The sequence below is a fragment of the Cololabis saira genome, chromosome 2 (assembly GCF_033807715.1).
Source record: "Cololabis saira isolate AMF1-May2022 chromosome 2, fColSai1.1, whole genome shotgun sequence".
Classification (NCBI taxonomy): domain Eukaryota; kingdom Metazoa; phylum Chordata; class Actinopteri; order Beloniformes; family Belonidae; genus Cololabis; species Cololabis saira.
This window is the reverse complement of record NC_084588.1, coordinates 40,896,228-40,922,992: the sequence shown is the minus strand read 5'-3', so window position 1 is coordinate 40,922,992 and position 26,765 is coordinate 40,896,228. Positions and strand designations below refer to the sequence as shown.

Genomic DNA, 26,765 nt, shown 5'->3' with positions numbered 1-26,765 from the left:
CGGTTTTCATCTTATTTTGCATATTGAATCAGTGAAGGACATCCAAGTTATGTTAGATCAGAAGCTGCACTATCATCATAAACTGTGAAGGGATGAATTGTGGATTGGTGTCAAATGCACTTTTGGAGTCACTGCAGGGGTGCGAGGTGCGAGTTCCACTTTCAAGGTGACCCGAAATTTAATCTCGGGGCACCTTTGATGTTCAGATCTTATTCCTCCTAAAATCCCTGCATGGGACGCCACAGAGCAAGCATGCAGCCAAATTTACCGTGCAATTTTGGATTATGACAGAGATTATTATATGTGCTACTGAAAGGAGTATTTTGGTAAGTTTTTCTTTAAATCTCCCATGCACAAGTTTCAGCATAAGAAAGTCTCTCCTTTGCATGTTACTCACTTATTTCTGCCCCCCCAACCTGGCTTTGTTTGGTGCTGGATGGGGTTAAGTGTCTCTGTGGTCCTCAGAACTTTCCAGTTCTTAGTAAATCAGTTTTCATCTTATTTTGCATATTGGATCAGTTAAGGACATCCAAGTTATCAGTTAGATCAGAAGCTGCATGCTCATCATGAACTGTGAAGAGATGAATTGTGGATTGTGGTCAAATGCACTTTTGGAGTCACTGCAGGCCAGGGGTGCGAGGTGCGAGTTCCACTTTCAAAGTGACCCAAAGTTTCATCTCAGGTCACCTGGGGGAGATGTGATGTTCAGATCTTATTCCTCCTAAAACCCTGCATGCAGCGGTGTCACTAACATGAAATTTACCGTGCAATTTTGGATTATGACAGAGATTATTATATGTACTACTGAAAGAAAGTTTTTCTTTAAATCTTTCATGCACAAGTTTCAACATAAGAAAGTCTCTCCTTTGCATGTTACTCACTGATTTCTGCTCCCCCAACCTGGCTTTGTTTGGTGCTGGAGGGGGTTAAGTGTCTCTGTGGTCCCTAGAACTTTCCAGATCTTAGTAAATCAGTTTTCATCTTATTTTGCATATTGAATCAGTTAAGGACATCCAAGTTATCAGTTAGATCAGAAGCGGCATGCTCATCATGAACTGTGAAGAGATGGAAATGCAATTGTGGACTGTGGTCCAATGCACTTTTGGAGTCGCTGCAGGGGTGCGAGGTGCGAGTTCCACTTTCAAGGTGACCCAAAGTTTAATCTCGGGCACCTGTGATGTTCAGATCTTATTTCTTCTAAAATCCCTGCATGCTGCGGTGTCACTAACATTAAATTTACCATGAAACTTTGGATAATGACAGGGATTATGAAAACTGCCGTTCAACTAGATGGTTAAGAGCGTTTTCCAGTGTGATGCGAGGTCTGTCTGCAGCCTGCGAGCTGCAGAACCACTAGCAGCCACCCCCCTGGCTGATAAGAGCGGAGGACCAATATCCTGGCAGAGCTAACATTTGCAGAGCATGGCATGACGCTGAATGGAGCCCTCTGTTCTGGAGCACACGCCCTTCGGTCATCCAGACCCGGGTCAGGGTTCATTGACGGTGGTCAGATGCCCCGTCGGAGTCGCTGCAGGGGTGTGAGCTCCACTTTCAGGGTGACCCACATCGCAGACTCTCCTTTCCGCAGTATCAGGATGTAAACATCCCTGTCTCCTGGCATATGGTGCTTTTGTGTTGTGGGCTTTTGACAGTAAATATTTACCAACATGACATTCAACCTTGCTTAACTTTGTATAATGACTAAGACGTGAGCTACAGGGGAATTGGCAAGCGCACAGACATACGTGCTGTGATAGAAGGACTCACATCTTCACTGGCTCCCCGTCCCGCTTCGTTTTAACTTTAAAATCATGGTGCTGACTTTTAGAGCTCTGCATGGTCAGGTCTCCTCCTAGATCCATGACCTACTAATAATAATAAACTTTATTTATATAGCACCTTTCTCAACAAAGTTACAAAGTGCTTCCCAAGAACAATAAAATACATTGAGATAAAAATACAGTGCATAGTGGATAAGAACATAAGACAGCAATAACCAAGTCTAAAATTAATAACAATATTCACACCACAATAAAAGCTTTTCTAAAAAGGGATGGTTTTAGTAAAGATTTAAAAGCATTGAGGGATTTAGCTGACCTGATCTCAGCAGGTAAAGAGTTCCAAAGTTTGGGGTCCCGGACTGCAAAAGCTCGATCACCTTTGGTTGAAAAGTTCTAAAAGTTCTTTAAAATAACTAGGGGCTCGGTTATTTAGGTCCTTAAAAGTGTGGGCCCCTACACTCCATCTCGGAAGCTGAGGTCATGTGACCACAGCTCATGGTTGTGGGGATGACGTGAGGATGTTGATTTGATGTACTTTTATTCTAGTTCAAGTTAAAGTTTTATTCATAAAGCACTTTAAGAACAACAGCTGACCAAAGTGCTGGACAAGTGGAAGAAAAAAAAAAAAAAAACAGGACAACGTAAAACACATAAATGAAATAAAACAATCATGGCGAGTTAAAAGCTAGTGAGTAAAAATGAGTTTTAAGATGAGATTTAAAAACAGCCATAGAAGGAGCCAGGTGTATGTGCAGCTCGGTCCAGAGCCAGGACCGGTTCTGCAGAGGCCCGGTCCCCCCTGTTCTTCAGCCTGGAGTTGGTCAGCTGACCTAAGAGCCCGAGAAGGTCTATGGACCTTTAAAAGACCTGAGATATAAGACGGTGCAAGACCATGTAAAGATTTAAAAACAAATAAAAGAACTTTAAAATGGATCCTATAACGGACGGGGAGCCAATGAAGAGCTGCGAGCTAAGGTGTAATATGGTTTATGCACAAGTTTCAGCATAAGAAAATCTCTCTTTTGCTTGTTTACTCACTCATTTCTGCCCCCACAACCTGGCTTGGTTGGGGGGGCCCGGATTTAAGGAGTTTTTTATCTGTATCGTCTTGTTTTTATCGTATTTCTACTTTTATGGTAGTGTTTTCTTTGTGTTATTGATTTTTTGTGAAGCACCAAGTTGTGATATTCCGTTGTCTGTGAAAGGTGCTATAGAAATACATTTTATTTATTTATTTACTTACTTGCGTGTGCACGGGGAGCCTGCTGTGGAAGTGGCGGCCAGACACATGGCAGAGAACGCTGGTTTGTTCTGCAGCCGCTGCTCAGACAGAGGCCGAGACAGCTGTTGCTCTGCTGCAGAGAAGCAGGTGAAGGGAGGAGGGATGAGGGGGGGGCCAGGGCGGATAATTGACATGGTAATAGATGGAGAAGGGGGGGGGGGAGTACAGTCAGACACTCTTCACTCGGAGCTCTAATTGAGACAGCTCTGTTACCGTAGCGACAATACAGAAATTGATAGCTGGGGCTTCTTCTAGGGGCCCGGCGAGGCCTGCCAGTGGCCCCCCCTGGTCCGCTCGGCCCCCCCGGCCCGCTCGGCTCCGCCGACCGGCCCTTGTGTGGCCCTCTGTTTGTTGTGGTCGCAAAAAAAAAAAAGAAAAAAAAGAGGCTGTGAATCAACAGCTGGCCTGATGGAGGCCTGCGATTGAATTGGCGGAGGAAGGCCCTCCCCTCCCCTCTCCTCTGCCCCCCCCCCCCCCCCTCTCTCCGCCAGCGCCTCGCCTCGCCCTCACTCCCTCCCCAAAGCCCTTCATTAACCAGCCAGTGGGGAGTCGGGCAACACCAGACACTTGGCACACGATCCTGGCTGGCGGGCCAGACATAGTTGGTGGGGGTCAAGTCTGATCACCTGCCCAGAATTATAATGGCAGTAGTCATCCACATGTCTGACACACACATGCTGACTTGTGGACAACGGCACCCTGTGTGTTTGCTGCAGTCAAGACTTTTGACTGTGTCTGTGTGTGTGTATTGTGCTGCTGAGATAAGAGCGTGTGTTCTTAGGCTCTAATTTTAAGCTTAAAGACGTAATTATCCCCCCCTTGTTTATGAGAAGCTTCAGGGGAAATTCATAATGCACCAGGAAAGTCACTCTTCAAGTGTCTGCAGCTTCAGATTTGGAGACGTCCGGCTCGTGGATAAGCCGAGTCTGCGGCTTTTGCTGAACCCTACTTGATGTGCAATAAGTGAGTTTGTAGAGATAGTTTGAAGTTTTAGGTTTAAATGCAGTAGGTAGGATTCAAAAAGTAAAAAAAAAAAAAAGCTCAAACTGATTCTGCTGCAAAAGTCTTGATTTTATGATCAAAGTCGGAGTTTTAAAGTTTCATGAGTTCGGCTGTTCGGGCTTTCTTGCAGCTCAGCAGATTCACTGTTGGGTCCGTTCATGGAAGAGACACTCGCTTGTTTTAAAGAGCTTCTCCAAATTAATTTATAGCATTTTTATGTCTAGTATTTCCTAAAATATTAAGATTTTTCACATATTTGTTTTGTAACTTTAGCCTGAAGCTAATATCTGGTTGATTTTCCAACCAGATTATAGCGATTTAATTGTTCTGGGTGACTTTATTCATCTTTTTTTTTTATTTCATTACGAGGTTATTAGATATAATTTTGATACTAAAACTGTCATCTTGTGAGAGAAAAACGAGCCTCTAAAGAGAAGCATACGTTCGACTGTTTTCCAAAAGACAGACGTCACAGCTTGGAAGTATGGGAGCGTGCACGCACCCAGTGATGCCGTTTGCCGTGCGACCGCAGCGTGCTCGCCGCTTCCTGCCCTCGCCAGGAGAACATGTTAAGACACGGGCACATGAGAAATCCAGCATCCTGTTTTGTACGAGCGACGGAGAGCGTTTCAGAGATCTCCCTCATGTCCTGTTAAACCGCGACCACATCCTCACTTCAGAGGGTTTCCAGCGTTTCGCTAGCAGTAAATCCGCTTCATGGCTGATGTTTACAAGCCAAACGTAAAGTCTTGACAGTCTAGCCAACACATGTTGTGTATTTGTTTTTTGTTTTTTTTCTAAAGTCACTGTAGTATAGCTGTAATTGGAGGTAATAAAGACGTACCTGACGTAAGTCTTCGTTAATCCACCTCACTGCTAAATTTAAAACATTTTGTTTTAATTTGTCTGTGAGAATCGAAGCCGAAGAGTGGCGGTCATACTTATTCTGGCATTTTCTGTGGGAATCAAATGAAAAGCCAAATGAAGGACAGGCATACTGATTTAGAAACGATGTGCAGATAAACGTGGGGACGGGAAGCTTTGGGACTTTTCATACCGACTGTCAGATACTCATTTACCTCCTGGGGAATCCCTCTAAAACATTAAGGATTACAAAAATACTAAAACTACTGCCTTTGAAATGCCGATTATTTATTCATTTATTCTAAAAGACTTGTTTTCCCCCTCCCTTATTTCTGTTCTTGACCTCTAACCTTTTGACAACAAGGTCCAACTACCTGAGACGACTGAAAACATAATGATTAAGTGAAATCTCTCTGAGAGAAAACCGTTGAACGTGTTAAACGTGTTGGTGTAACGTTTGAATGATTGATTGAAACCTTTATTGTCCCCTCTGGGGAAAATCCGTTGTCAAACAGCTCATGACGTTTAAAAAGAGGAAGACAAATAGAAAAACAGAGTTGACGATGCAATAAATAAATATAAACACACTGCTGGTCCAATAAATATGCAGTGCTGGTAGTTGCTGGAGTTAAAGTGCATCATGTGCAGATAAAAATCCCAAGTCACTTAGTATACCCAGTATTAATAATAATTCAGACAAATCCCCAAGAAAGACAAATACAAAGATAAGAATATTCATTTATGCAGAGAAATCCTGCATATATTTGATTCAAGCAAGTCATAGCATCCACATGGAGGTGTGCTAATTGATTGATTGACTGGTAATCAGAAGCATTGGCCAATTTTCCGCCCATTAGGTCAATATAAGTACAGATAAACTGTTATTTTGTTTTGATAATTGTATAATTGGCTGAAATTGGTATCGACTGGACAGATCTTTATCATTATTGGACATTAGTGTTGGTCAAGAAAAGGGCATTTAATCAAATCAAACTTTATTTGTGTCGCACTTTTCATACAAAAGTAACGCAAAGTGCTTCACATAATAAAATCAGCATTTAACATAGAAAAACTCCCACACTCATGTTAAAAACACACATGTGGTCATTTTCACACACCCTCACACTCATACCCACACAGCACACATATACCCCCCCACATTAATAATGAACATCATAAATAAATACCAAAAAAATCTTGGGGATCTATCCACCCCAGGATGATGCAACTATCACTCGAAGAACAACACGAGTCTGAACTTCTTGCAGTCACAGAACGGACGCATGTTGACCTTCATTTGAAACTGTAAAATTGTGTCATTGAATAATTTGAATTCACAAAAAAAAGCTTTGGTGCTAACTGATTTTTTTATTATTGATAGTTTTAGTCACAGATTCCCACTGTACAACACTGTAAGTCAGTTATTTCACCCTTACTGCGTCATGTAATGTGGTTTATGGTGACTAATAGAAGTTTCAACAGAAACAAAGGTTTTTATCGCAGTTATCAATAAGTGTTTGCAATTAAAAATGTTGAGACATCAAGGGATCGATAAACTGCTTCAAACCACTGACATGTCAGAGCTGTTTATGTGACATAATAGTTACACGAAGGAAGATTTGCCAAATGCTTTAGATCCACATCTGTATGTTCTGGGTTGTGAAGGTCTGAAGTGAGTCCGCTTGGACCTGCTTCTCCTCAGAGCGGTGAACACATTCGTCTACGTCGGTGCAGATCCCTGCTCGGCAGCACCTTGTCGTCTCTTTTGAAGAGAGCTGGGTAGGAGCACTACTTCCTGCTCGCTGGAGCACACAAGCATGGTTACATAACCCGGGGTTCTGTGGACCGGAACTTAAAAACCTTGAATATTGTGCTCTGGGACTGTTTCTTTCAATCACTCTATTATTATTATTATTATTATTATTATTATTATTATTATTATTATTATTATTATTATTATTATTATTATTATTATTATTATTATTATTATTATTATTATTATTATTATTATTATTATTATTATTATTATTATTATTATTATTATTATTATTATTATTATTATTATTATTATTATTATTATTATTATTATTATGTCATATTGCTCCTGCTTTGCAAGAGTCTATGATGTATTTCTGGAGTCCAACCCACAACTCTGACTTTTTCATTGTAAAGATTAATTTAGGTGGTTAAGTGGTTTAATTATTAAACCTCTTACACAGGAATTGCTCATTCCTATTCCCAATTCCTCCTTTTCTGCTCTAATGTGTGTTGTCATGCAATGATCTGATTCAATTAATTGATTTCCACAAACACATTCAGTGTCGAGGGAGGACATCTGGGGTATATTTATTTATTTTTTAAATCTATTATTTATCGTAGTCAGGAGATTTCCCTCATGTATCCGGGGAATTTCACCAACATCTTAGTAAGTGTGCCAAAGCTCACAGTCGCTCCTGAGAAATGTGTATGTTTTATCAGTAAATGCATGATTCCTGTGCATCAGGAGGGGTGGTGGTGTGCAGGTCGCCCGTTGGGGAGCTCGTTCGATTTTTTTCGTATCCTGTGGGCACCGTGACCCGAGACTCACCCCATCAAGGCTTTGACCCTGCACTCGCTCAGGAATGTGACCTCGGTGGAGGTTGTCTTGTGTGAGAGAGATTCTAGATGCCGAGCCTCCTGCTTCTGGTGGCTGCCGACGCGCATCGGAGCTGCCCTCTTGTTTCTTAGCTAAGGCTGGAGGCGGTGTACGGAGTTGGAGTATTCCTACCAGAGTCAGTCAGTGGATCACAAAGCCTCAGCAGTGAAAATATAGTCAAGAGGGATTGTTGTTTACCTTCTGGTGCAGCTCAGAGTAAACATTTTATGAAGATTGTCACTGCTAATATCATTAAACAACAGCCCAACATCCAGATCCCTTAATAAATGTTTAGCTTAACATTTTCTTAAATGTCCAAAGAGGAAAAATCTCCTCTTTAATTGGAAGTACCTGATAAACATCCATCCTTTCTACTTTTCTGAGTGGTGAGAATGCTCCCTTTCATAGATGCAGCCACTGACCTTCATGGTCCACTGTGTAAATGCCGTTGGAGCTGCAGCTACTTTTAAAGGCATCAGTGGGGTGTTTTTGGTATATACCCCCCAAATGTTAGTATTTGTGCAGATATTCAGACATCTTTAAAAGGTTTATGTCCATGTACTGCTGCAGGTTGGTTTCGTGGCTTGAATGAATGATTGAAACTGTTAGTGTTTGAACTCTGAAACTATCAAGATTCGTCTTTAACCTGCCCTTTCTGGCAATGCCTTCGTATCCCCAGCGCTTCCTCTCAGTGGCTTTTAATGTAATCTTGAGCTTTCCTGAGGTAATATGCCTCCAAACTATATGATGTAAGGCATGGAAATTCTCCACAGTGAGACTTCTGCAGCTGGAGTCGAATCGCCGTCGTGAAATATCAGTTAATTAACCATTTACAGAAATGTTCTTTTCCAGCAGTGCACAAAGCAGTTTATGGGTAATGATCTGGTTAAAAATTGAACTGAACAAGCTCTTATTTTGTCTCGTTTTGTTGTTCTTTTGGTCTCCAAACCCAATCAGAGGGAAGGATTGCAGTGTAATACTTGCACAGAGCTTATAGTTCTCCTGATTGACAGCTTTGTGTAACAAGACACGTTTTAGAAGTTGCTCCGTTGATGATTGGGTGTGTAATGTTTGTGTGAGTGACGACGACTCAGTCTGGATAAACGGAGGATGTTGTTGGTTTTGCTCTAATAAAATGTTTTGCTGAACTAACCGATCTATTGTCTCTGGCAGGTATCTGCGTCAAATGTGGAAAGGGTGTGTACGGGGCCAGCCAAGCATGCCAGGCCATGGGGAACCTCTATCACACAAACTGCTTCACCTGCTGCTCATGTGGTGAGTAAAACGGACCATTAAGTCAAAAGGTAGTCTGTAAATGTTGGCAGATCTATCCCTGAATGTTGCAGCTTTGCTATGAAAATGGAAATCAAAACAATTATAGTATATGTGACTGCTCCTGGAGTCAGATATGTCACAAGTCCTTTGTGGATTGGTACCTTGAAGCTGTTTCTGTATCCTGCTTCCTAAATGTTCACAGTTTTCACTTAATGTTGTAAAATCTGAACAGTTAACCACTTAGTCACACATTACCCTTTTGAAATAAACCATGTTTCTCTCGTCTAAACCTTCATGTAGCGTAACGTTATGCATTATTTCAATTTTGCCGCAGTTTGCCAGCATCCTCGTAGGTTGATAACTTTCTTAAACAAATCAATGGCTCATGGAGAACATCATTAGCTTGCTCGTGGGGTTTTAAAAGTGTCTAACTGTATATGCCCCCCCTTTCCTTTTAAAACAATCGTAAGATATCAGCACAAGCTGCGACTCGATGATGAATTTTTGTCCCCTTGTACTTTTTGTCTGATTCTGATTCTGGCTCAGTATTTTTAGACAGAGTCGTGATAGTCGGTATATACAACTCTGAAACTCAGTTTTACGGGGCAGATTTAAAAAGAAAGGCATGAAATATTACACTGAGAGTATTTATTTAACAAAAATTGCAAAAGCCCTTGGTGAAAAAACTAATTGCAACCTCAGTGTTGCCATATGAACTAAGAGGGTAAGCAGCCCTTTGTTTCTAATTAAAATGCAGCGGCTTAACTGAGCCTCAGTAAATGGGATCAACTAATATATTTTAAAAAACAAAAAAAAAACCTTTAGACTTGTGTTAACACAATGTCAGGTAAGACATCATCAGCAGCAGTGAGCAGCACTGTTGCTGTCCGAGCATCTGAACTGGATGTCCCTGGAGCTTCAGACTCTGCCGTCCTTAGAGCAATTGCACCCCCGACCCGCTCAAGAGCTACATCCCCACTCCAGAGGCCTCAGTCACCGTGTTAATCGTTAATTTTCATGAAAGAATAATTAGAAAAAGACCTCCCGCTGCCAGGAAAGAGTCTCTCTTCTCTGAAGACAACATGCCAGCGCCACTTAAGGCCTTTCTGAAAACTCAATGTGAAACGAAAAAATGCTATAAAATTTAAAATAATGACGTGCGTGGCTGTTCACATCAAGCGTGATGCAGATTTGCATCTAAATTGTTAATAATGGAAAAATGATGACGGCATCAACATCAAGCGTGTATGATTTCATGTTGCTTTAATTGACAGAAAAAGAGGGAAAGCAAACACACTGGAGTACGCTCTATTTTGAGGAGGGGGGGGTGGATGTTGGTGAGCCCCTTGCTTTGTTCGGGAGCTCAAATTGTCCCACAGTTGCATCAACAAATACTTCATGTTGTCCAACAGTTTGAAAACTTGTTGGGGGACCAAAGTGAAAATTATTGGCCACAATTCACGGTACCACGTTTTGGAGACAATCAAACGCAGCATCACAGCACGAAACCTTCAAGATACGTCTCAAGCATGGAGGTGGAGGGGGAATGATTTGGGCTTGTTGTGCAGCTCCAGGACCTTTAGCATGGAGTCAGTCAGGATCTCTGTATCTCAGCGTGAAATGTGCGTCACCCGTTGAACAGGTGGAGGTTCCCTGCCGCCCAATCATGCTGCAGCACAATGAAAACCCCGGCAAACCAGCAAATCTGCAGCAGAATCATTTAAAAATGTCCCGCTCCTCAGAAGCTGAAGTCAGGAGCTAAACTGTCGCTCATGTAGTCTGGCATGTCACCTACTGAAAACACTTTCATATTCATTATGAAATGTAAGACGGATTACAATTAAAAGATCTATTGAGCCCGAAAGTGGGGCAAGAACGTGACTCAATCAATATCGCTGATAAAACTACAACAGCTGTTCTGGTCAGTTTTTAATTTTATCAGAGAGCCAATTTATCTGTAATAATCATCTTAATTTGTTTACAGTATTTTCTGGACTATAAGCCGCTACTTTTTTCATAGGTTTTGAACCATGCGGCTTATACAAAGGTGCAGCTATTCTGTGGATTTTTCTGCCACCACTCGGGGCACTCTAACCAGAATTAGAATCAAAACTAAGACAAATTAAATGCAAAGAAGAATACGCTACTTCTTCTTTAGCAGATAGAAGTAGGTAGAAGCAGATTTCAAACAGATAAATAAATATCGGTTATTTTCTCTTGATTCTGTCCCATTTTAATCAGCAAAGTTGCTGCCGTGTTAAAAGACACTGTTAGGAAAGGATCTATTTAGGTACAAACATGTACATCATTTACAGTTCAAAATCCTTCTGTACATGTAGTAAATATCTAATCTAACAACATAAATATCTGCGGCTTGCATATTTTTTTTTTTTAATGCAGCGGGTGCGGCTTATAGTCCAGAAAATACGGTAATTTGCACTTAACATCCAATTTATTTTGGGGAAGTGCACATTTTGCTTTTGTAAAACTTCCTCCTGAAGCTTTTTTTTTTTTTTTTTTTTTTCAAATTATACCAAATGATCGCTTTAACGTCAGTGCATCTGTCGGCTTCATCTTAATTGGTGTCTGTACTACCCCAGCCTAACCCACCACTCCTGGGGAGACGTACTTCTCACCAGTTGAAGGTCTGAAAGCTGCAGTATTAAATGTTAGAGGAACTTGCCACTAGAGTCAAAAAGTTTGCTGTCGAAGATGACGCCCACAGTCTTCATCAAAATGTGCATTTTAAAATAAATCACGCTGAAAAAGATCAGCGGTGAGGTGAAATGTGCTCCGTAACACATTGGAGCAGCTCTGCAGCAGGAATGAGGGTCAGAGAGGTAGTGAAATATGTGTGTTTTTTGTGTGGATGTTTTGGGACGTCCCTGTCATCCGACCCCGGACCTCCTCTCCCGTTTCCCGGGGAAACAAGAGGAAGATGTTGGGAGAGGGCCTTTCAGCCTGGGCTCCATTCATTTATGCTCTATACATGGATACAATCCTCCACCTCCACCCCTCCGGCTCCTCAACTACTGCCTATAATTTACATGTAACCAAAGCCACATACTTTCCGATTTATTGTGGGTAGGAAGAAAGAGGGGCCAGCTGCCGAGTGTCCAGTTCCTGATGTGAGGATCCCCGTGGAAGAGAAGCCTGCAGCCTTGTTGGGAGCTTATTCCAATCATCCTCATGGTACTTTGGGTTTTTCAAACGGACTTATCTGTAAAAGAACCGGTTCATGTCCTCTGAAACTCCCACATGAGCCAGCTTTGTGTGTCGTGATCACTTGTAGACATTTCCTGAGGATTATTGCCGGGTTTACTGGAGAAATCATGCCCACGATTAGTCAGCAGGTCACTTCCTTTGCCATGCGTAGGTCTGATGATGGCTGCACGGGCCAACGTGCCTCTCCAGATGGTTTATTGGGAACGTAAACTACGCAATCTATCGTTTGACCTCTCGTGAATGTTTTCTTTAAAGGAGGCATGTGAGAAGTTTAGTTTCAAAGTGCCTGTACTTGTCATAACACAACCTGGTGATTTATCAGGAGCCGAATTCTTGTGTCTCCTGTTATATGTATTTTTTTCTTTTTGGTTTCTTTTTCTCTCTTTTTTTATCCTTCATGCCCCCGTCTGTAGTCCTCCTGGACTCCGGCGCTCCAGAGTGAGGCCGAGTTTGCCGAGACATTGGTCGCTGGTAGCCTTGGGCTTTGTTTAACCATGCATAATTGAGCCCTCCTCTTGGCTTACTCCCATGGTTGCACCCTTTTTTCATGAGATGGCCAAGAATGCAACCCTCCCCACCACCACTTCAGCCCGTCTTCCCCGGAGGACCTCAATCGCACAGTCACAAAGTGTACCAGACCCGCGCATCGGAAGGGGCAGGCCTGCAGCGGGCTCGCTGTGAGCGGCGCTCGCTCGTTCTGCTCAGCACACATTAGCTTTTTTTTTTTTTTTAAGTGCCGTGTTAAATATCTTGCAGCGGCTTTGTTCTTCTGAAGCTTGAAAAAGTCTGGAGAGTTTTACTCATGATCTTAAACAGTGACATTAAGTGGCGGTGGGGGGGGTTGATGCTGAAATTGTGGCAGGATGAGTCGCACTTCCTCCAGTTTTTCCACTGAATACGTTCCGGTACACAAACACACTCAAAATTCGGGACTCTTGAATTTCTAAAGTCATTCATGACCACAACTTGCTGATATCTGAGGATGCAAAGATATTGATTGTTTGCTTTTATTTTGTAAGGTTTCCCTGAGCTCTAACAGTATGTGTCCATTTACAGTAATATATATACCTGTTGTTGGATAGCAGCAGTTAAGGTGTGTTTTCATTCATCACTATACCTCCTTTACTTGTAGGCAAAACCAGCCTAAAATCCCTTTTTCTTGACCTGTGTTACTTTTCGTATTTGGTCCTAAATGGGATATGTATCTGATGTTTTTCAACTTAAGTCATCTTATCTATCTTTGACGTTGCTGTTATGGGATTTAATGTCTCCAAAAATGCCTCCGATCCCTCGTCCGCACACGTCTTTGTACAGACGTTGAATCCATCGCTCCACACAAGTTTCGTCTGGTCATAATAACTTGTGTATGAAGTTTTCCCCCTCCACTACACAAAAACTTAAAGCGGACCTATTATGAAAAACATGTTTTCTCTTGCTTTAACATATATAAAGTGGTCTCCCCTCAGCCTGCCAACTCAGAGAAGGAGGAAAGCAACCAAATTCTGCAGTGTCTGTACAGCCGCCCGGATGAGCCATCCAGTGTGATGTGGCTTCTACGAGCTGTTCAGATTCTGCTCCTGTCGTGACGTCACGATTCAATCAATTCAATTTTATTTGTATAGCGTCTTAATACAACAGATGTTGTCTCTAGACGCTTTCCAGAGACCTAGAACATGAACATAAACCCCCGAGCAATTATTACATAAACAATGGCAGGTAAAAACTCCCCTTTAGGAGGAAGAAACCTTGAGCAGGACCTGGATCATAAGGGGGGGCCCTCCTGCCGAAGGCCAGACTGGGGGTCGGGGACGTCAGCAGCACAGCAGGCAGGTGGAAGCAGCAGCGGGACGACAGGAGCGATGCGTGAAACCACGTCCACAACTAACTCCGCCGGCCGGAGCTTCTGCCATTTTTTCGTAGCGGTGTATCACGTCATCGCGTCAGGCAGCCAATCAGCACAGAGCCTCATTATCATAGCCCCGCCCACTCAATAGAGCATAGAGAATGAGGTTAGAAACGGGGAAAGATAAAGACATGGCTTAGAGACTGAATTTCTAATTTATTTAGCAAAAACAATCAAAAGCTTGTTTTTAAAACATTCAAGGCCTGTTTAAAATAGGTATTAGATGCAATAATAGGTCCCCTTTAACATAACAAAATCACACAGGCTCACTATTGCAGCATCGTTGTTTATATCCTGACCTACTGATATAAGACGCATCTATTGATTTAAACACGACTGCCACCTGCAGGATCGCTAAGATTTCTTTTTGTTGTTGTAATTTTTGCTATCTTATTTCATCAAATGACCAATTTTGTCCATTCACACACGAAGGCGGGAGCTCATGACAGTGTATTGTTTTGTGATGCCCCAAGCAGTGAACCTGCTTCATACCAAGAAGTTGCAGGAATAAAACTTCCCATAGTTTTCATTGAGGAAGAATTAGGGCTGAATGTGTGTGTGTTTTGGTTTCAACATGAGCATGGCTTCATTAGGGGGAGTGGCAGCAGTGTGTGATACCACCGCTGTGGCAGGTTAATGATATTAATGTTGAATGATGCAAAGCCCACTGACTCTATGATTGCATCATACATCACAACCTGTTTGAGCCTCCCCTCGTGAGCAGATCCTACCTTTTATCAGTCCTTGCAGCCAGGCTACACTCAGCTGTCTCTCCCAGAGATGGAGAACAGAGAGACTGAGCCGTTTCCTCCCACCAGCAGGAGCAAACCCTCTTCTATCTGGCCGCTTCGTGTGTCGGTGACAAAACACAGCCGAGGAAAACACACCGAGTCCTGTTGTATTTCTCTATCCATGTCAATGTTTTAAGGAAAGATGTAGAAATACTTCTCTCCGGGAGCCTATTTTAGTCTGTTTAGAGGAGGTGATCACCAGTGAGGGATGCAGCTCGGTGATGGCGTGCAGAGAGCTCTGGCGGGGTTCACGCTGCGCCTGGATGCTGAGAAGCTCTCACTTATTCTGACTAATCAGCCTGATGGCACCGTCGGGGGTGCGGGAGCTGCCGGGGGGGGTTCAGCTGCTAAACAGCATGAACCGTAACTGTAACTTAACATTTGTCTGATAGTATAACGGCAAGATTGTTTCACGCTGACATGGGAACACTTAAATTATAAAGTTTTTCTTCTTCTTTTTAGTTAGAAAAAGGAAAGAGACAAAGGAAGTTGCCTCACGGAGAGGAACGGTTATCTCATGTCGAAACACACCACTAACGTACGACTACTGGGAAGTTGACAAACACCTCGAGCTGTAATGTGACCTGATATGATCCCCGGCTGAATCAGCTGTTTGTGGTTTTAACGTGTTTTAAAAGTCCCCGAAAGTCTTATTCCACTTTGTCTAAAATCACTTTTGATTATTTAAATCTGTGGCCAGTATTTAGCGAGCTCGGGTGATGAAGAGGAGGCGTGCCAGGCCCGCGCAGAGGGAATTACTGGCGATTGCTTTGCACTGCGGGCTGCTGTTTGGCTCCGTCCCAACTTTCGCTTCGGCATCTGGAAAGTGTGTGTGTGGGGGGGCGGGGGGCTCACAGGTTAGAGCAGGCTGCGGTTTCTGGAGCAGGCACCTCTGTTGACGGACGTGTCATTAATTTTAATCTTTTGTCTTTAAGAAGAAAGCTATTGATTGTAAAACCTTCGCCTGCGGTGGAAATGATCTTATATCTAAGTGGTTGTAGGTTTTACTCGAGTGCTGGTTGTGTTACGGCTCTGCAGTCTGAGGTAAATTTAGACGTGTGTAACCTCCATGAGCGATGCCAGGGAAATTAGCAGTAAAAACACAAGGAATGAAGTGCATTAGGCACCGTGTTGGTGTAAGGTCGGGCCGTAAGTCACAGCACCATCCCCTAGATGAACCCGAAAGCGAACTCTCTGCAGGGTTTGCTTTTCCAAACATGCTGATTTGGACCACATCTATATAATGTGTCTTCTTGCTTCAGTCTCATCTGCAGAAATGTGTGTTTACTTAATTAAATATGCATGAAAAACCCACTGAACAACACAAATGTTGATTTTAAAAATGTTTTCATAGCTGACACTGATTCAGATTTAGCCAGAGACGGCTCTGCTTGTCGAGCTGAACAGTCTTCTGCTCTCTACATACAGGGGCATTTTGTATTATTATACTGTTTTAAGAGCAGAATTGATGTTAAACTTTGGGAACTTTACATTTTGAGATGTTAGAAAGTAAACAAACAGCCTTTATAACAATGAATGATTCCTGTGTTGTTGAACCGGTCATAGTAAAGATGTGCCGTGCTATGAAAAATGGATAAACAAATGCTGCCAGACCCACTGAGATAAAAATATAGTGTCCATTCATCGGTTTTCTGTCTCTGTTTCTCCTGAGGAGCCTTTCCCAGGTGTTGTCAGGCCCTGAGAACACCTTGCAGAGACACTTTTCACGCTCACAACCGATGTTTATAATCACAAATCAACCTAACATGATATTGATAATATTGATATTTATCTTATTAGATAACAGTTTAGCCTTTAGAAATTACTTTCAAGCAGGCAGAACTTGATTTTGAGGATAAGATAGTCTCTCTAAAGCTTTATTTATTCTGATTGTTAAGTTTAGTCCCTAGGGAAAGGTGGCTTTGGGTGTCCAGAGATGAGTCTCACACACTGTTGTTTTCTCTGAGAGTTTAACAGCGTGGAGCCGCAGCTAGAGTCTGAGTCAAGCTTAAATTAGTTAAAAGGGGGGAAAAAACAAGGGGAGCATCCCTCTCAGATGAAACTGGGGTGTGCACTAACGTGCAGATGTGCAACGACTGCACCGGAAGACAGTTTAGCCGAATAATACAGAGGCCACGATGACACATCAGTCCTCTTTCACAACCGATGCTCATTTCCATGGCAACACCCTCATTTGAAATGGATGCATGAGCAGAATGAGCTCCGTTTCTTGACTAGATATTACATCCAACCAACAATGAAGAGATCAGAGGTCGGGGCTGCAAAGTGCTCCACAGAAACGCGACCGGAGCGAGAGGACAGAAATCCCTCGCCGTCACGTTTTACGGGTGAAGATGTCGACTCGGGAGTTCAGTTTCAGTAGCTGTTGCTGGTTTTGGCCCATGTTTGTTTTGAAGGCTTCCATTAAAATAACTAACTGATCGAAACCAATAAATAAAAACGAACCAGGTTTGTGGGTTTAATCTCTCGCTGCGCTGCAAGGATGGTCTGTCTTGCTGCAACGCTGTCTGGTGACAAAAGGCCAGAGGGGAGAGAAGGAGGCATTGAGCCCTCCCCCTCCCTTTCTCCGCGAGGGAAGCGGGTGCTGGAGAGGTGTAGGGGGGGGGATGAATGGGACCAGCTAGTGACCTCAGGCAGAAAGAATGTCCCCGTTTGCTCAGTCGGCCTGCTCCCTTAGCAGCACTCCACACAGTCATCAGCGCCGAGGCCTTTGTGTTGGCCGTGCAGAGCAGAGGCCACAGACCAGCAGCACCGCAGCCCCTCTGCTGCACTGTAATCCCCCCCCCCCCACCCCCAACCCCCAAAGTCCTGTTTTCTGAAGGTCGCTCTCTCAGGAGTTGCATCCAGTTGAGCTCGTCCTCGGTCCCGCTTTCCTGTTGTCTTCTCGCTACCAAAATGCTAATTGCTCCTCAGTCTAAAAGTCTTAAAAGTCTCACCTATTGTGTGGACGGCATTCCTCCGCTGCTGCGGCCGTTTACGTGAATGTTAATGTCTTGCCATCTCCCGGCATTGTGACATTGTGTGTGAGTGCGAGGGAGTGAATGTGAGAGACTGAAATTCAGCAATTGCATACATTTTTTTTATAAAAAAAAAGAAAAGAGAAATAGAGGGACTGAGGGAGGAGACACTGGGACCCCCATAAAATCAATAGTGCCTCAGAAAGAAAATGAAATCGGACTAATCCAGCAGATTTATGAGCGGCTCGGCCCGCCAGGCTCCGGGTGAAGTCATCACGCTGCCAGAGAGACACGACTGCCGTTAAGTGAATTTGAATGGAGGAGCTGTGCGAGATGCGTGGCGGGGGGGCGGGGGGGCGTTGGGCCGCAGGAGCCACTCCGCTGGAGAGTTTCCTTTTCAGATCGGATCCAAACTTGGATTCTGGTGAATGAAGGCTCGGCCCGAGGAATTCGCTCTTCACGCTCGGCGCTAGGAACCTGGGCGGGTTTCGGTGGTCGTGTCCATGTTGAATACATAAAAAAAGTTGAATAAATAAACAATTATAAATGCATAATCAACCCGATATTCTCATAGATAATCGAACTAATTGACTGCGATGCTGCAATTGTTTAAAGCGAGGGACGTCCCTCCTCCTCGTCTGCTGTCACCGAGCTCTCTGACACAAATGGAGGTTGCAGCGATTGTGGGGGGCTTTAGGAAACAGCTTGCGGTATTGATTGCTTGTGTGTCGTGAGTTGAGTCGTGTTGGAATCGATGGCCGTAGTAATTAAACGGAGGCAGAAAGACGACGACACTCTTTGTCTGCCATCTGCTCTCGATGTGTGGACACTAAAGAACGGGGAAACCGCAGGGTGTAATTTGACATAATACGGGTAAACGGATATCGTGGTCCTTGTTCTGATGCACATTGACGGACATGATTGGTTTATTGTTCTTTTTCCCAAAACACGAGGGGCAGGAAATATGTTTACATGCATGTTGCATTAGCTCTGAGACAGTGCTTGTTCTTCTTAAACGAAGCAAAACATTTCTTCGTAACTTTTAACTACAAATGTTACAAAACTTCCATTTGGAGACAAATAATTTACCCTTTTATGTGAAAGTGTAAACTTTCCTGCAGTAAAAGCATCTTATCTGTGTTTAAGTGGTATGTCAAGGGATTTCTACTCTATTTCAAGGTGTTCAAAAACAAATAAAGGGTTAAATAAGACCAGCTACACAGGCTGCTTTTCAGTATCAGACATTTTTGGTGAATCACTGGAGAGAAATGGAAAAGTCAAATAAATAAATAAAAAAACCGGCCTGTGGTCAGTAAGCGACTAAAGTTCAAGAGACTAATAATAAAGCTAGTGGAGGATGCAGCCAACAGCTTCGTTTATCTTTCAGTGGTTCACTGTTACTCGCTGTTATAAATCACAAGTTGAAATGCACGTCTTTTAAATAAGATTGGATCAAAATAGGCCGAGATAATTGGTCATGATCTTAATATTGTCCAAAATAAAAAAGACATGTCACATTTCTACCAGGAACTGGGTGCTCGGTGCCTGTTGGTGCTGATCTGCATGCATCGAGGGTGAAGTTGATGCTGACTGGCCAGCTTGTCCGTCACAGCTGCTTCCTCTCTTCTGTTCACCGACCACAAAACATGATGCATCGCTTTCTATTTTTCTTTTAAAGTTCTTACGTCAAACTGGAAATCAAGTCCGGGAAAGTGATGTCTCAAAGGTGGAAATGATTTATATATGCAAATAAAGGGATATGTAGTGTTTGTTTATTCATCTTAGTTGAGTCATGTGGCCTTCTGCCGAGTCGTCGGTGTCTAACCTGCAGTCCACGGCCGCTGCAGAGCTCTGTTTGCCAAAGTGATGCGGTATAAATATATCTGATGCAAAAGTAACATCCTGTCAGAATTCATCACCGGTTCTTCAAATAAACAAGCAAAACAGTTCCCATTAAAATGACTCTCAACGGCCCCTGGAGCTTCCACATACTTTTGATCACTCAGTTAGTCGGTACAAGAGGTTTTTTCTGGACTCAGAAAGGAATATTGAGATTTGAATGTGTTTCTTTCCAGGGAGACGGCTGCGAGGGAAGGCGTTTTACAACGTCAACGGGAAGGTTTACTGCGAGGAAGATTTTCTGGTAAGTATTCAAGGTCGCTTTCGTAATTAGCATCTTTGTTTAGGTGCTCGGAGGAATTGAGGGCTGAATCCTGCAGCCATCCTTACTGAGCCGCCCCCCCCACCCCATTTAACACAATAATTTTGACCAAATTTCCCCCGAGGAGCTCGTTCCCCCCTGCAAGCGTTTACAACTGCAGGCTGCAGGACAGCTGTAGCTCCGAGCGTCCGAGCGTCCGGGTCCATCTGCTCCAGGTTAGCGGCTCCCACGGTGCCGGCAGTCACCAGTGTTTATATGTAGTTGAATGCTGACGGAAGTTATTATCATCATTCTGATTGCATAACTTCTGTTATGTTATGGTGCTAAGAGAGAACTGATTTAAATGAGGCAGCGCCGTTCCCTTCAGGGTGGAAGCAGCGCAGAAAGGTTCCTGTAAACAGCTTCATGATTCTGATGAACTAATCTCATCCGCTGACGATACTTCCCATTTCTGGACGGTTTCCCCTCAGAGATCAACTTCCCGAGCTGTTGGGAAACACTACATTTCAGTTTTTTTGTTGTTGCTTTACCATCACTGCCGCTCACGTGCTGGAGGTCAGAGGATGGGATCAGTCTCCTCCCTCCTTCCACTGAGACTCGATTAGTCTGCCCCGTTACCCCGACGGGGGGATGTGAGGGGGAGGTTGCGGCAGATGGCTGATTCTGAGTGACGTCGGGGTAGGAGACGGCCTTCCCATCTCCACCTCCACCTCCGTGTCATCAGGTCATGACCCCCGTGGGGTTTCGTGCATCACAGATGGTCCGTCATCATCTGCCTGAGCTCCCGGTTAAAGACAAACAAGCTGTTATGTTATATAACGGAGAGACGATTAAACACAAACATGGTCCTATATAATATTTGACTGTGATAGTTTGATGGAGTCTTAACTAAAGAGGCTAAATATCAACAAACCTTTATCACCTGAGGAAAACGAGATGAGACGCAACAAAAATGCTGGTCATGTGACGATAACGATAATTAAATATATAATGCAATATCGTTGAGGAATAAAAACCAGACTAAGATGTAGATTACAAAATAAAAACTCTGCTAAAATGTTTCTCCATTTTTGTTGACCAAAACGAGATAAGACGAAATATTATAACAAAGATCCTTAATATCCATGTTTTAAGTAGTTTCCTCTGGTTTAGTGGCGGCTGCTGGGTGACGTCACGTCCTCAATCCCACAAAATCACAGGAAAAAAATAAATATGTTGTAAACTCAAATTAGAGTCTTCTGTATCTGGAATGAATGTATTCTTGAGTCTATAAGGAAACAATAATATAATAATAAGATAACCTTGTTTGAATTGTAAAATCGGTTTGGCTAAATACAATCTTTGACTAAAACTATATTAAAATGTTCCTGGACAATTCTGACTAAAATAAGACTAAAATGCTCAGTCTTTTATTCGACTGAAACTTGCCACGACTAAGAACGTGACTAAAACTAATAAAAACTAAAATGATAGCTTGAACCAAAGACTAGACTAAAACTAAAATTGAAACAGGCTGCCAGAAACGGCACTAGTCTTAACCCTGCATGGTCCTCGGGTTTAGATGCTGCGCTGCATCATCACACCTGATCCAAGTTAATAGCTGTCATCACGGAGTTCTGAAGCATCTGAAACATGCAGGGTTTCTTAACCCTGTGCCCTCAGGGGTAAGAAGAAACCCCTCACCAGAGTGTCTCAGTAAAACACCACAGCTGGCACACAAAGCATTCAGACCATCCTCCTCGCGTGGATGCAGAGAGCGCAGCAGCGCCCTCTATAGACGACTCCCGGACCTTAACAACGTCGCTTTAATCACTGCATGGTCATCAGACTAGTGTTGTTGTTGTCAGCCTGTTTACATTTTAGTTTTAGTGTAGTCTTTGGGTGAAGCTATCATTTTAGTTTTTATTCGTTTGTTCAAACTCCTTTTTAGTTGTGTCAAGTTTCAGTCGACTAAAAGTCTGAGCATTTTAGTCTAGTTTTAGTCCAAGATTGTATTTAGCCGAACCCATTTTACAATTCAAACAAGGTTATCTCATTATTATATAATTGTTACCTTATAGACTCAAGAATACATTCATTCCAAATACAGAAGATGCTCTAATTTCAGTTTACAACATATTTATTTTTCCACATTTCTCCCCGTCTTTTTCTTTTTCGACGACACATTGGGTTTTCTTTTCCACGTCTATGTAGGAAAGTGTATCCAAAGATGGTTTCTTCTTCTTCTCCCAGCCCCAGAGAAGATCCCGGCGTGGCCGGCCATCGGTCCCTTTCTCTATGTAACTTTGTTTTTAACTGACGTTAACTAGAGCTCTGCGTTAACGGCATCAGCCTCTAACCTGCAGCTGCATCTTCTGGATCTGATTCCCCGCTGCAGCGACTGGAATTGAGGACTAACGTCACCCAGCAGAACTAAACCAGAGGACACTAGGGCTGGGGATCGATTCAAATGTCAAGAATCTATTCGATTCCGATTCTTAAGATTCAGAATCGATTCGATTCCGATATTGATTTGGGTTAGTGTTATTAAAACTGTTTTTTGAGCTGTTGCATGAATTATATGACTGTAGTTATGCAACATATTAATACAGGTATTATATTGAGATTAAACAGCTATTGGCAGCTAATGATGGTGTAAGGACCAATCAGCTCCCAGAATGCTGTTAAAATGCTTTCAGAAACATCATGTGGAGCAGAATTACCAAACAGATCCAGGGCAGCAAACAGAGACGGATGAAATCGGTTTTATTTTTTCCCACATTCCGTTTTTATTTGTTCCATTTTCGGTCTATTTTGGTTTTTAATTTTTGAGAATTTGGTGTTTAGCATTTTTTGCAAATGTAACCCCAAAACAGTATATAAAGTAATGAAATATAGACAATTTATGCAATTATAACCTAACACTTTAATGTTTTCATACCTTTAAACATATTTAAAGGCAAAAACATGGCACCAGTTATTCTCGTGTCCAACAAAAAATTCCTTTTTTGGGGATAAACAAAAAAATAACCAAGAGTTGTAATGTAATGATGGGGGGGGGGGGGGATACATAAAATAAATAAAAGAACATTTAAACCGCCCCCCCCCCCCCCAAAAAAAAAAAAATTTAAAAAAAATCGATCTTTAGACATATGAATCGATTTTTAGGAATTAATATGAGAATCGATATAGAATTGGGAAATCGATTTTTTTCAACACAGGCCTCGTTGACGACGATATTTAGTCAGAATTTTCATTGACGAAAGCAACTTTACATAAGAGAAATAATCATTCCTGTCGCTGTTCCTGTCACCCGCAGTACTCTGGTTTCCAGCAGACGGCCGACAAGTGCTTCGTGTGCGGTCACCTCATCATGGAGATGGTGAGAAACGCCCCTCGTGTACGCGGCACGGTCTTCCTCCTACGTCTGACTTATCAGAAGTGTTTTGTGTGGCGGTTTAGATCCTGCAGGCACTAGGGAAGTCCTACCATCCCGGCTGTTTCCGCTGTGTGGTGTGCAAAGAGGGTCTGGACGGAGTGCCTTTCACCGTGGACGTGGAGAACAACATCTACTGCGTCAAAGACTACCACACGTGAGGAGGACGACTCTCTGCTCGCCACACTTGTACAAATGTTATCTTGGGTTCAGGATGTTCTGTTCGGGAGACTCGTAGGGCGACCCGGACTATTCCTGTCGCCGGTCTGTGAGTGGGGAGTCACAGATCAGCTGAGCTTCATCTCTCTTGTCTCTCTCATCGCAGGGTTTTTGCTCCCAAGTGTGCCTCATGCAACCAGCCCATCCTTCCCGCCCAGGTACGGACGCTCTTTCTTTACTCAGTCGGGCCGGGAAATATAATATTTCAACAGTGACATAATTTGGGTTATTTAGGCTTTTCAGTTTTGGCCCGTTAGACGTTCCTGCTGTTTTTATGGATACAGGCTTAAAGTGTCGATTGCTGGCTCTAAATCTGAACGCGTTTAAATTCAAGTTGGAGGAAAGATTGAAAAATTACAACCATTTAATGACTAGAATCTGCTTTTGCCATAATATTACACTCTGGGATCATCGTAGAGCCATCGCTGCTTTATTGAAAGTCCAGCGAGGCCAAGTTTTTTGTTTTTTTAAGTCCTATTCTGGGTTTCCTCTGTTATTTTCCATCACCGTCATGCTCACGGCAAGAAGCTCCCCTTTGTTCCCTTGCGTACAAGCTCCTCTCCTGCCAGAGCTTCCTAGATATCTGGCTTTCTAGATTTAGGGGGCATCATCACCAGTTTACCAATCCTGTAGATGTGGAGGAGCAGCGGCTCTACTCAGAGTTCCCCCTGGATGACGGAACGTCTCACGCTGATATCTCACCATGATATTACACTCTGGGATCATCATAGAGGCAGCGGTGCTTTTTTTTTTTTTTAATATATATATTTTTATTGGCAGATTGTTTCCACAATACAGAGCAAAACAGATGAAAATACCTTTTTTTTTTTTTTTTTTTTTTTCTCCCTCTCCCCATCACTCCCCCCACGGTTATCATCATTCATTTTCCTTTGGGAATAGCAAAAAAAATAAATAAAAATAAAAAATAGTAAATAAATAAAAAGATACAAATGTAGTGGCATAACAAAAAAGTAGTAGTAGTGCAATGAATGTAAGCTTAAATAAGAAAATAAAATGAGAACGAAACCGAAATGGGTTATCTAGAGATAAATAATTATTTCTTAGATCAATAATTAGCAATTCCAGTAGTAGTCACTAGTTATACTAGTAAACACTTTAGTCTGAATGTTGTCATATATCACCCCCAAAGTCATATACCAATGTAATTGGGCTGTTACTATTTTTAGGGATAGAAAAACAACAAAACAACAAACAAATCAGTGCTTTTGTGAAAGTCCAGCTCAGTCCCAGTAATTTTTTTTTTTTTTTAGTCCTATTCTGGGTTTCCTCTGTTATTTTCCATCACCGTCATGCTCACGGCAATGAACTCTTCCTAGATATTTGTTCATCAGACTGCAGCATGTAGATGAACCATCCATCTATCTCATAACTTCCTCATTTCTGAAGTCAAGTAACAGGTAACCGTATCGCCCCTCCGGAACGTAGATGGACTGGCCTTTCGGGTCAAATCCCTCTTCACCACAACAGACTGACAGAGTCTTGGTTGATGAACCTCACAAACATCGAAATGTTCACTCATATTGATTTCTCAAAGCCAAAATTAGTCAGCGATGTAAAAATTTGACTTAAGGTAAAGCACGTGTACGATATGAAGTGCTCATGATCTGAAGCAGTGGTTGTCAACTGGAGGGGCGGGACCCAAAAGCGGCTCGTAGGGCTTTTCTTCAGGTAAAAGTTACACTTTTTTGAGTCTAATTAGAAATACTTCTCAGTTGTGGGACTTCTTTATTTCACATTTGTGCTCAAAAGCACTGCAAAGTCAGTACAACCTGAGCTTTAAACCATCGTTTCAAGGAAAAGCTTTGAAAACCTGAATATTTTCCTCTATTTGTGTCGCGGCTTGTCATTGAGGGGTGATGGCGGGTCCGAGAACCGCTGATCTAGCAAGGGGTCAGTGATAATATTTATTTATTTCTTTTTTAATTGATTCACTGACATTTATAGAAATAGATTATTTCACTCAAATGTGACTGAGACCTTTATCTACCTAAGCTACATGACCCTCTTTTTCTCTTTCACACGTGTATTTTATCTTGCACACGTTTGCATTGTTGAAGCGCTTGAAATTGCAATAATGTTAAAAAAAAAAAAAGACGATAATCACAGTGGCAAAAAGAAGAGGATGAGAAGAAGTAGACAAAAATGGCCCATATAAAAAATAAAAAAGACGGCTTGTTCTGAACGTAGCAGACTCTGAGCCAACGGAAAGAAAAAGAAAACAGACGACAAAAACAAGAATATATCATGTTGGGATTTACAGCAACTGATTTGGACTCAAAGTTTATCAAAAATATGCCAGAAAAAAGGTGGAGAACCGCTGATTTCAAGGATACAGCATCGTCATTAAAAACACATCGTGGCAACGTGAGCAAGAATGATTTCAAGCCGCCCCGTTAGTCGGTGTTGTAACGGATGATGGAAGCAGTCAGATCAGTTCTGACGAGTATAGACGAATCCGGCGACCGGTTTGTGTGCGCCGCCATCTTGCGGCGGCGCCATTGCTGCGGTGGCAGGTGTCAATCTGCCACCGCAGCGCTGTTATTGTAACCTGACGCTCTACAGCATCATTATAGCTGGATTGATGATGTTAGACAGTGGCCTTCCATAAATAATGAAGGTATCTTAAATTAATGCTGATGTTAATTTATAAATAATGATTTGTTTGAGCGATAAGCAGGAAAGAATAGAGGAATAGGGAGATAAGGGAGTGTATGATTAAACACTGTAATATAGCTCTCTCCACCTCCTCTCCTTACGAGGCATGTCTGCACAATTAAATATTACCTGTGTATGTTTTGTTTAATTTTAGGTATCCAATAATATTTTATTGATCGCCTGGCGTCCGATGACGAAAAAAAACGCAATTACAGGTCTCTAATTGAAGGGCAGAACTATCTCAGCTCCGGATGATACAGAATACATACATACATAACCCCAATCTGCAGATAAAACTAGTTTGTTGAGGAAAAAATATTAACTCTATTTCTAGCTGCAGAAGAAAAAAATAATCTCACGAGGAAAACAAAAATATTGCTCATGTCTCGGAGCCTCTTCAGCATAAAAAAAAAGAAAAGAGAAGTAAGAGTAATAAAAAAGATGTACTGTATGTTGTACTATTATACTAATTTATTGAAACACATGGCTAGTCAAACATTTACCAAAGCAGCTGTCAAACACTAAACAAGGTAGTAAGACGTGGGTTGTGCAGAACTG

At 42.5% G+C, this 26,765-nt stretch overlaps 1 protein-coding gene across 1 annotated transcript in view; it reads left to right on the top strand.

Annotated features, from left to right (window-relative positions):
• wtip (WT1 interacting protein) overlaps positions 1 to 26,765 on the top strand; it is a 35,911-nt gene that overhangs the window by 4,414 nt on the left and 4,732 nt on the right. Inside the window, exons 3-7 of the mRNA XM_061745627.1 lie at positions 8,738 to 8,839; positions 19,812 to 19,879; positions 23,196 to 23,258; positions 23,339 to 23,469; positions 23,638 to 23,689. Of these exons, the coding sequence (XP_061601611.1) occupies positions 8,738 to 8,839; positions 19,812 to 19,879; positions 23,196 to 23,258; positions 23,339 to 23,469; positions 23,638 to 23,689 (416 nt within the window). The remainder of the gene's footprint in view (positions 1 to 8,737; positions 8,840 to 19,811; positions 19,880 to 23,195; positions 23,259 to 23,338; positions 23,470 to 23,637; positions 23,690 to 26,765) is intronic.